General features: G+C 35.9%; 1 protein-coding gene across 1 annotated transcript in view; it reads right to left on the bottom strand.

Moving 5' to 3' along the window:
- The window catches only part of COL24A1 (collagen type XXIV alpha 1 chain), a 400,658-nt gene continuing 389,318 nt past the window's right edge, over nt 1–11,340 (bottom strand). Inside the window, exons 59-61 of the mRNA XM_030823656.1 lie at nt 8,170–8,279; nt 5,521–5,736; nt 1–1,460 (exon numbers count right to left, since the gene is read on the bottom strand). Coding sequence (XP_030679516.1) covers nt 1,314–1,460; nt 5,521–5,736; nt 8,170–8,279 — 473 coding nt within the window. The 3' untranslated portion in view covers nt 1–1,313. The remainder of the gene's footprint in view (nt 1,461–5,520; nt 5,737–8,169; nt 8,280–11,340) is intronic.

Below are 11,340 nucleotides of genomic sequence, written 5' to 3'. Positions count from 1 at the left end.
TTATTTAAAGCACATTTTTATTATAGATAGGTTAAGTGTGGTTTGCTGTGGCTAAAGATATATTTATAATGGATGAACAAGCTTTTCTAGATACCAAGAGGTATAATATTTTTCTTTCAATATTGAACTAACATTTCTCTGATAATGAGACATTGAACTGGCTGAGCCTATTTTAAATGGGAAAAGACTTTTTGTTTTCTGGATGTTGCTTTAAAGACTGGTAAGTTAAAATTTTTAAAGTACTAACACTAAATTTAAGTACAGTGAAAGAAAATCAATGAATACTACAAAACATATAATTTCTACAAAGCAGAAATATAAAGTTTTTATAATTTAAAACAGCAGCAATTTAAAAAATTTGCTGAATTAAAACTTTACAAAATATATATACACTAAGTATCATTCCAGATGATCATGAACTTTGAAAACAGTATGGCACAACCCCCAATCTCTATCCCAAACCTACTACTAGATGTAGCTGGCCTATAATAATTTTTACAACAATATAAAAAATAAAACAAAAACAAAGAAATCTAATTCTTCTGCGTATAAGCACAGGTTACAATATGCTGGCTTTGATTCCAAATACACAAAGAGAATTTTAAAATAAAACAAGGACTTCACATAAATAGTTTTACGTGTTATTAAGTGTGTGACCAAACAAATTAAAATAAGTACTAACAACCAAAACATATCTTGATGTAACCAGTACATACACTTTTGAAGAATGACAAAGATGAAAAAGGAAACAGTCTATGAAAGCCATAAGCACCTTGTTTTCGAAAGAGCACCAAGCAACACAAAGAGGCAACACGTAAGAGGTAGTGTATCACCGGCTAAGATGTATATGCCCATCCGGGACCTGAATACAGCTTAGTGTTTTGGAAAATAAGACATATTAGACTGTGGCTTGTAATTTTTAGACAGAAGCAGTGCACATTTGGAAGCATTAGCCAGTATTGCTCCACAGTGCTCTGCATCTCCAGCTGTCTAATGGGTACTACGCACTCAGTCAAAAATATAAGATACCCTGAAAAATTCCATATTTATAAATTTTTAGTTCTAGGGAATTCTCTAAGAAAGCTGAGATCAATATAATTTTTAAAAGAATTAAATACTTTATCAATCATAGTCCTTTAAAAATGCCTTTTCTCCTTCTTAGGAGGAAGTCTGTTCTTCCTGAGATTCTTTAAGATTTAGCCAATGCTTTATTTATTACATGCATTTCATGACGACAGTATCTTTCTGTCTTATTTCTCCCTCTGCAGCAATTACCTGGCCAACAGCCTGAATTTGGAACTAATTCAGAGACTTTATAGAAAGCATACAAAACTGCTTTCAATGTAATACTTTCGTTCAGTTTTGAGATGAGGAAGCTTTTGTACTTCAACCACTGGAAGTTGATTAGGTTCCTGGGTGTGAAAAAGAAATGTTGCCTTATGCCAGCTGCCATCTTCAATCTGTAAAATAAGAACAAAATGCTTTCATATGCATTTCATTAGCAGTCACTTTCAGTAGACAATGCCTTTCACAGATAATGTGAACTTGTTTTAAGGATTAGAGATAACGAATAGAAAGTGCCTAGAACAATGCTCAATAAATGGTAAAATTACTATTATTAGTTGAAAACCTGGGCTTATTCCTTTCTCTAGAATGGCACTGTGTGTTCTAATTTTTCACTTCCAGAGGCTAAGGCCAGGCTTCTGCTTCAACTGTCTATGAATCATAGGACCAGATATGAATTAAAAGGCTGCAATACTCCTAATATGAGTAATAACCATCTGTTCTGTATTCCTTTATTTGGTGCTGATACCTCAGGATGGATATTTTTCTTTGATAAAAGGGAACGAGCTATTTCAACCTCTGTATTTCAGGTAGAAAATAAACAGAATCACCTCAGTCAGAAATAGTTAAAATTATAATTATGTGCAATCATCTTTTAGGTTTCTCCCTCCCCCATTCTGTAGCTCTCTATTTATACAGTTTCCCTCTTTCTTCTCTTTTGTGTCTAATAAATTCTATGGAACAAAAACATATCATAAAATATCCTGCGATTAAGATTCAACCAGGCACAATAGAGAAAAACGATTGATGAGTTTTGTGGAGCTGTTATTTAGAAGCTAATTCACTTATTCACAGAATTATCATGATATAAATTTTAAATTTTGAAGGAACTTTAGAGATTATTTAAGCTATAAATTTTATTTTAAAGTTAAGGCAATTGAAGCTCATTGAAAATAAGTTACTTGTCTAAAGTCATAAGCTTGGTATGATAACAAGACCTAAAATTCTGTATGTAAGGCACTGTTAGATTCATTCATGAAGTCTTTTAAGCAATATTTATTGAACACTAAGTATATTTAGCATAGTTGAATAAGATATAACCCTTAGTGTTCTTACAGTGCTTGTGAAATACAAAGATGAATACATTAGTTCTGGCTTCTAAATGCTAGTGGCTTGTATATCTAATTGAAGAGAGTAAAAACATAAACAAATAACCACAACAAAAGACCATCTATAGAAAGTACAATGTAAAAAATGTAGATAGTGAGTAAATTCCTCATTTCTAACTAGAGTACCAAGGGAAAGCTTCATGAAAAAATTTGGAATATAGATGGGCTTTAAAGTATGCCTAAAATTTCCACTTGATTAGTGAGGTATAGAAAGGCATTTCAGAGAAAATGAATGGCTTAAGCTGAATACCTGTACATATACACACACAGAACAACAACCACAAAAAACTAAAAAACAGATGGGCAAGTAGAAAGTGGCTGTGAAAATTAGCTTAGCATGGCGTTTAAATTCACGGATTTGACCTGGGACAGATTTTGATAGAAATGCTGGTACTCTCACTTTCTCCACATATAAAATGGGAATAATAAAAACACATACCTCACAGGCTTGCGAGGATTAAATGAAGTTTCAATCAAAAGTCACTAGCAGTACAGTAAGGCCTGGGCTTTGAAGTTCTCCATGCTTAGGATTGATTTCTTTTCTTTTTTTTTTTTTTTTTTTGAGAGGGAGTCTTGCTCTGTTGCCCAGCTGGAGTGCAGTGGTGCAATCTCGGCTCACTGCGAGCTCCGCCGCCCAGGTTCACGCCATTCTCCTGCCTCAGCCTCCCGAGTAGCTGGGACTACAGGTGTCTGCCACCATGCCCGGCTAATTTTTTGTATTTTTAGTAGACACGGGGTTTCACCATTTTAGCCAGGATGGTCTCGATCTCCTGACCTTGTTATGTGCCTGCCTTGGCCTCCCAAAGTGCTGGGATTACAGGCATGAGCCACTGTGCCCAGCCATGCCTGGGATTGATTTCTTGTTCCTCCTCTAATTAGCTGTATGATTGCGATTATCTAATTAGCTGCATTACTTTAATTTTTATTTATTTTTTACTTTAATTTTTATTTTACTTATGCTAATTTTACTTACTTGCTAATTTATTTTTAATTATGCTAATTGGCTGCATTACTTTGCTCAAAATAACCTTGAGCAAGTTCTCTGTGCCTTTACTTTCATACCTATAAAATAGGACCAATAATATATTCTTTACAAAGCTGTTATTATGAATAAAATAATTAATGTAATGCATGGTCACTTAACATATAATAAAACTCCCAATAAATAGTAGTAGGGGCTGTTGATATTATTATCCCTATTATTATTGTAACAGATGAGTTTGACCATCGTTTACAACAGACAGCCAGTGAAAGCCCAATCTAGAAAAGCAGGCTGGGGTCTGGTTGTTGTAGGCACTCAATGGAGTTGATAAGTTTGAATTGTGTCTCAGAGGTACTAGTGAGTCACTGAATGTTTCTGGGCCCAACTGTACAAGTTAAGTACATTTGTTGATGATACTTATCTCTTCAAATATAGATAATAAGATATATATACTTCTATTTTCTTATGATTTTTCAAGCACTATTTTCCTGGAAATAAAATGTTACGAAAAAGTAGAGTACCTTGGAAATGTTGAGATACTAAATCATGGGCTTCATACTACACAAGGATAGGAAATGAAGCTACTTAAAATAATTAATGATATATACATAAAGTGGACAACTCCATTCTCTAAAAGAGGGGTCAGCAAACTCTTCTCTAAAGGGCCAGATAGTAAATATTTTACATTTCGTGGGCCCTGCAGTCTCTGTCATATCTACTCAACTCTGCCATTGTAGTGCCATAACAGCCATAGATAATAAGTAAATGAATTAAGGATGGCTGTGTTCCAATAAAAATTTATTCACAAAAACATGGAGTGGGCCTGACTTGGTCTGTTGAACGTAGTTTGCCAACACCTGCTCTAAGAAATAGTGTTTTAAAATTATAGACTTTTCATAATATCTGTTATTTAATTTTTTTTTTTTTTTTGAGATACAGTTTTGCTCTGTTGCCCAGGCTGGAGTGCAGTGGCACAATCTTGGCTCACTGCAGCCTCTGCCTCCCAGGTTCAAGCAATTCTTGTGGCTCAGCCTCCTGAGTAGCTGGGATTATAGGCGTGCGCCACCATGCCTGGCTAATTTTTGTATTTTTAGTAGAGACGGAGTTTCTCCATGTTGCCCAGGCTGGTCTCAAACTTCTGGCCTCAAGTGAACCACCTGCCTCAGCCTCCCTAAGTGCTGGGATTACAGATGTGCCCCACAGTGTCCAGCCCCATTATTTAATTTAATTTAATTTAATTTAATTATTATTATTATTTTTTGAGACAGAGTCTTACTCTGTCACCCAGGCTGGAATGCAGTGGTGCGATCTTGGCTCACTGCAACCTCCGCCTCCTGGGTTCAAGTGGTTCTCCTGCCTCAGTCTCCCAGGTAGCTGGGATCACAGGTACCTGCCACCATGCCGGGCTAATTTTTGGATTTTTAGTAGAGACAGGGTTTCACCACGTTGGCCAGGCTGGTCTTGAATTCTTGACTTCAAGTGATCTGACTGCCTCGGCCTCCCAAAGTTCTGGGATTACAGGCATGAGCCACCATGCCCGGCCCTATTATTTAATTTTAATGGAAAAAAAATAGGCTATAATTCAAATACTTACTGGTGGGGCCAGTCAGTATGTAATCATACCCATATTTGGTATTAGGTACAGGGATTGACAGAATGAAATAAAACTTACTTGCCTCTATAACTTGCCTTTTATGCAATAATGAGATGTAGAATTATAGCAGTGAAAACACATGAAAATATTTATCCAAATTCACTATCTATTTATCATTTATCTATCTGTCTATCTATCCATCCATCCTGGTATAATTATTTCATATAGGGAATAAAAATAAAATTTACATCTTAACACCTGTTTTGCATGTAAAAATCTAACACCAATTGGTATGACACAAGTTGGTAAGGTATGATATAAACAAATGATTGATTCTAAAAAATGCAGTTACAAGTCAGGCACATTAAAACTTACTACCCTTCTGTATCTGCAGTTTGTAATTAAAGTCTTACTCTAATTATCCTAATTTTATGGTTTTATCAATTTTAAGTTAGTTATATTGAACAATTCTAAAAGTGCCATTTCCTTACCTTGCAGTCATCTGAAAGCACTTTAGGTTCAAGTAGACTGTTTACTTTAAAAGTCTGGCCATTCCATCCCTTGAAACCAATAGGCAATCCTGGGCCACTTGTTTGTGTGCTTGTCCACCTTGGGGTGTTTAGACAGTGAATGGTGATGATATGGGTGGCTTCCGAACTCAGTAAATGAAGGAAGTTCATCTGGACTTTCCCAACTCCAAACTCCAACTAATGTCATAGAAACAATATGCAGGTTATAACATGGCAATTGAGAAACTTAACAGTTCAGGAAAACCTGAGGAAAAGTCCTTCAAAGGCAGCCTCCAGAAAGCTCCTTTTCTTGGAACTGAAGTGCCAGTCAGTGGTGTGCTGGTAAATGTTTAACCACTGCTTTTTGGAGGAAAAACCATGATTTATAGTATTTCCTGACTCCTATGGTAGAAGCACTCCCAAAGTGCTGGGATTACAGGCATGGCTGAATTCAGACTACCAAGGTGAGGTCACTGAACATGGCAATGGGAAGAAATGTAAACAACTGGCTTTCCTGAGCCTGTATGAATTGGCTCCAGCATACCATCAGGCTACTACATATAATATCAATAAAATAAAGATAATTTTCACAGTATATAAAGTAATAATTTGCTTTTGGTTAATGCTTTAATACTTTTTTTTAATAAAAATCTGAGATTCTGTCTCTGCCTTCGAGATTTTTTTTGTGAGAGTTTCCAAAGATGAGTTACAAGCTGTAACAATAACTTGGTTGAGTAATTTTAACTTTGAGAACCTTAAAGGACAAGGACAGAATCCTATTCTTTGTGTTGCCAGCCCTTAATGTAGTTTCATTCACACAGTGAATCGTCAATAAATATTTATTGAATGAATGAATGAATGCATAAACAAGTATTAACTAATACATATATTAGTTAATATATAGGACAATATCAGACTTAAGAAGACTGACTGCACGTTTCCCAGGCTTGAACAGGAAGGCAGACTTTCCTATAGCTCTAGACATTATTATTATTATTTTAGCATTATTCAAGCAGGGATATGGTCATAATATAAGTGAACAGAAATAGTTCCTACTGAGGAATTTGTACTGATTTCCAAGCATAAAGTCAGAAAAATATCAGTTATGAGGTAATGTAGAAGAAAAACAATAACAACAAAAAGAAAAACAGAAAGAAAAACAAAATGAGAGGAAAGGCAAAAGAAGGGCATACACATGGAAAGATAATAAGGAACGTTAGAATTTAAGTAATTCAATTCCTTCATTTTACAGATTAGAGTCAGAAACTTGCAAACAATATTTAAGCTTTCTGAGCCTTAATTTCCTTGTCAGTAAAATGGGGTCTAACACCAATCTGGCATGGTTGTTATGAGGATTAAAAATGATCAATGTAATTTACCTAGCATTGTTCCTGGCACAGAGCAGGCCCTCTGGTGGATCACAGTTTTATTCCCTAGGTTAATAGAATAGAGACTAGAACCCCGGTCTCTGATTCCAAGTCTACTGTTCGTCCCAGTACTTCTCTGGTCTTCCTTGGGTTGAGTTTATGAATCAAAGAAATGAGAGAAGTGATTCGGTCATGGAAATAACTAGAGTGCCGCTTCCCCACTGCTCCTATTTCCTCTGCACAGTTCACACAGTCCCATCTTCTTTCCTTCTATGATAATCCTATGCCATCTTCCACTGGAATGAGGATGATGATGTGGATATTTTGGAAGTAGGAATATAATGCTGCTCTTTATTAGAGGTTCATGATTCCCTAGGAATGGAAGAGTCCTTCCCTCTTCTATTTCAGGGGTGATAATGGTGAATGCCTATTAATATAAATTGATGGAATGCCCTGGTTAATGAAGAGAGGTGTTTTAGGAGGAGAGCGCGGTTCAATAAGAAGCAGCTAAAGAGATTGAATTTTATCTGCTGTCCTTTTATGATGAACAAAACACACAATAGGCACATGTATCAGTTCTTTGTCAACGAGAAATTCTTGATCATGTATCAAGCTGGTTTAATCAGAAAAAGAAAGAAACAGTTTTGGTTTCAATATATGTTATAGGTACAGCTAGGATTTAGGTTTTATAAATATTTGTTATAACTCCCAGTGTTATAATACATGTTAGTTTAACAAACTAACATGCATTTGTTCTAAATGTTTGATTTATAGAATTACTCATGAAAGAAGTTTTTAGTAGTATTCTGTGGATGTTTAAGAAAGGTTATTGTGTGCGTAATAACCATAAATAGCGAGATTTTGTGGCAAAATTCTTTTTTAATGATTATAATATAATTTTCAGCAAAACTTCAGGTAACTGATTACTGGTTACAAACACTATAGCTGTTTAAGAAATTTCTAATGTGTGTGTATGCATAAAAACATAGCATATGCTGCACAATTTTAAAAGGAATTTAAAAAACATGATCAGTAGGGTAAGGCAAACTAAGCCAAATAATAAAAAGACACAATCAAAATGTCAAGATTTACTGTGATTAACTAGTTTTAAAAAATAACATATTTGTTTCTCATACATAATAGAGAATAATCTTTGCTTTCATTCTTAAAATTCATAATTATTTAAAGTGATAGAATTTTAAACATAATTTTTCACTGATACTGTGCAATATAACGAAGTGTGTTCTAAAATTCAGTAACATACCTTTGTTACAGAAACAGGAGGTAAGCATGTCTGACCACCAGCACTGAAATTGCAGAAAACCTCAATGGCATCTGAAGGACAGCCGAGATTTGGATCAATCCAGTATTTTCCTAATAATTTATAGTAAAACATAAAGTTAAAGTTATTAAATGCCGTAATCCTTATAATTTTTTTTTTTTTTTTTTTTAAGAGAGAGTCTCACTCTGTCGCCCAGGCTGGAGTGCAGTGGTGCGATCTTGGCTCACTGTAACCTCTGCCTCCCGGGTTCAAGTGATTCTCATGCCTCAACCTCCTGAGTAGCTGGGATTACAGGAATATGCCACCACGCCTGGCTAATTTTTGTATTTTCAGTAGAGATGGGGTTTCACCATGTTGGTCAGGCTGGCCTTGAATGCCTGACCTCAAGTGATCTGCCCACCTCCACCTCCCAAAGTGTTGGGATTACAGGCGTGAGCCACTGTGCCCGGCCACATCCTTATAAATTGTCATGGTACTTTAAATACATACTATCACAGTTTCACCTGTTAAAAAATTAGAAGATTATATATTTACATTTAGTGAATGAATGAATGCTGCATTATGTAAAATTGATACTAAAAATGCTGTATTTTTCACATAACTCTCAATTTCAGAGTGTTTCATAATTTTAATCAAAATGATAGAATAGCTGAATTGATTGCTTCATTCTACAGATAAGAAGATGTGCTCAGCAACTAAAAGCGAATTGTTTAGTTACATAGTTAATAGAAAAGTTGAACTTAATGAAGTATATGTATATATTTCTGTTATACATCATTACAGTGTTTCAAATGAACATTTTGTTTTACAATAGAAACAACTTCCATCTCTTGAAGGAAAAATATATCTTTACGTATAATACTGATAAGTAAAATAAAAATATGAAAATATTTTTGTTTTCATAAAAAAATCATACAATTAAATGTTTATCATTTTTGTAGTCTTTCAGATTTTCCCACTATCACTCAGTGGGAAAAACTGAGGTCCCTATAGCTAGTGAAATTCTACCAGTCTTTGCTCCACTGAGTGCCCAAGAGAATAAAATTGGGCCTAAACTCAGACTACAGAAAATACTTAGACTGAAAAGCAATGGCCTAGCATCTTAATTCCAGACTAATAGACTGACAGTATTAAAATAGCATCTTATTCCAAATACAAAGGACAGGAATTTTTGAATAAGGCAGCCCTGTTTTCCTGCATTAAAAAGGCAAGAAAATTCAACAGTTTTTGTCAAATGTCATTTTTTCTACAGTAGGCAGAAGTCCTTGCTCATTCCACTTTTATTCCATAGCAAAGATTCCTCTAGCTCATCCTGAGCTTCCTCTAGCTCCCAAAACATCCCCAAATATTCTCCCCTCTACTATTCTACTAATCCCTCAAAATGCTTACTTGCTTAATTGGTAGCTCAAAGGGTAGAAATGGTCCTCAGCTGCAGCAGTGTTCAAACTTTAGTGTGCATCAAACCATCACTAAAACACACATAACTGGGCACTATCCTTGAGAGTTGCTGATTTATTAAGCCTGGGGTGGGGCTTAAGAATCTGCATTTCTAACAGTATCTAATTCTGGTCCAGGGATCACATTTGGAGAACTACTGATATATTGAAATACAGAAGAAAGGGGTGAAGGAGGTCCACCATTCCTAGTCCCTTATCTTCAGAATTTTGAATATTTCATAAAGTTTTTAGAAAGTACAGCTGAATTTTTTTTTTTTTTTTTTTTGAGACGGAGTCTTGCTGCGTCGCCCAGGCTGGAGTGCAGTGGCGCAATCTCGGCTCACTGCAAGCTCCGCCTCCCGGGTTCATGCCATTCTCCTGCCTCAGCCTCTCCGAGTAGCTGGGACTACAGGCGCCCGCCACCACGCCCGGCTAATTTTTTGTATTTTTAGTAGAGACGGGGTTTCACCGTGGTCTCGATCTCCTGACCTCGTGATCCGCCCGCCTCGGCCTCCCAAAGTGCTGGGATTACAAGCGTGAGCCACCGCGCCCGGCCTCAGCTGAATTTTTCATCAGAATCTCATGAGGGCTTCCAGTCTTACCTAATGGAGTAAACGTATATCTTCTTTCACCTTCTCTTGTCTTCAAAGAAATACTATCCTACTACTATATGAGCTAATAATAAAAAATTCTTTATAAAAGGTTTTCCATCAAGCAAATTTTTATTGTTATATAGGGTGAAATGCTTTGAATTCAGCTGTTATATTCTATTTGGGTAGGGACTCCATAATTTCTTTCAAGGTATGCCAAGCTAGAGATAAAGTCCTATACCATGATACATCTTTTGTGAGCCTAAATGTTCTCACTCAAAACTAGCTCTTCCCTGAGGACACTGCTTCTCTCGTAGCCTCTACAGTGTTGTGCCTGAAGGTGGGAAGGCATCTTTCTTGCTCTTCGTTGCTACTTCCAGACCATTCTTTGCACTTCTCCCTGAAAACACTCCATATTGAAATTACTATAATCACATTATATCATTCATTAGTTCCTCCTGGTGTAATCATTTACTATTTTTCTTTGACAATTTTAGCTTTTTATCGCTTTCAGAAAATCTACTTATGACCTAATTCTTGGTGATTTTAAAGCCACATAGATGATGCTTTCAACATGTTGGCCTTCAGTTCCTTGAATTGTATCCTCCCCAACCCTCTTACTTTTCCACCAATGATCTTGTACCCTCCCCCTACCCTCATACCTTACTTTAACCATTAACTTCCAAGGCCATATCCTAGTTTTTGTTACTACCAACAACTGCATCTCCTCCATAATTTCATTTGTCTTCTCTTTCCAGTTCACTCCCTCTAATGTTCTAACTCCAATAATTCTTCACTTTCATCAGGACCTACTATCACTTTTTCATTGTCCCTAATGATCATATATTCACTTCCCTTCTTTCCCAGCTTAAAAATCCACAGTCCTTTACTGTAGTAATGTCCTTATAAACTTCCTTACACCCTTGCCCTGTCTCATTTCACTCTACTTGTCTTATAAATCCCCAATCCTACATAAGTTTCTCCCTAACCTGTACCTATACATGCACAGAAAAAAGTAGTAGGAGAAAAACACAACTGTTGTGATGGGCATCCTTCAAATTCAAATGTGTCTGTAAAGCTGCTAGACAGTAATATGGTGTTTCCAGAGTTTATTCCCTCTATCACTA

This window comes from Nomascus leucogenys, chromosome 12, assembly GCF_006542625.1.
Source record: "Nomascus leucogenys isolate Asia chromosome 12, Asia_NLE_v1, whole genome shotgun sequence".
Lineage (NCBI taxonomy): Eukaryota > Metazoa > Chordata > Mammalia > Primates > Hylobatidae > Nomascus > Nomascus leucogenys.
Note: the sequence above shows the minus strand (reverse complement) of the source record. Positions and strands in the feature narration are given on the sequence as shown.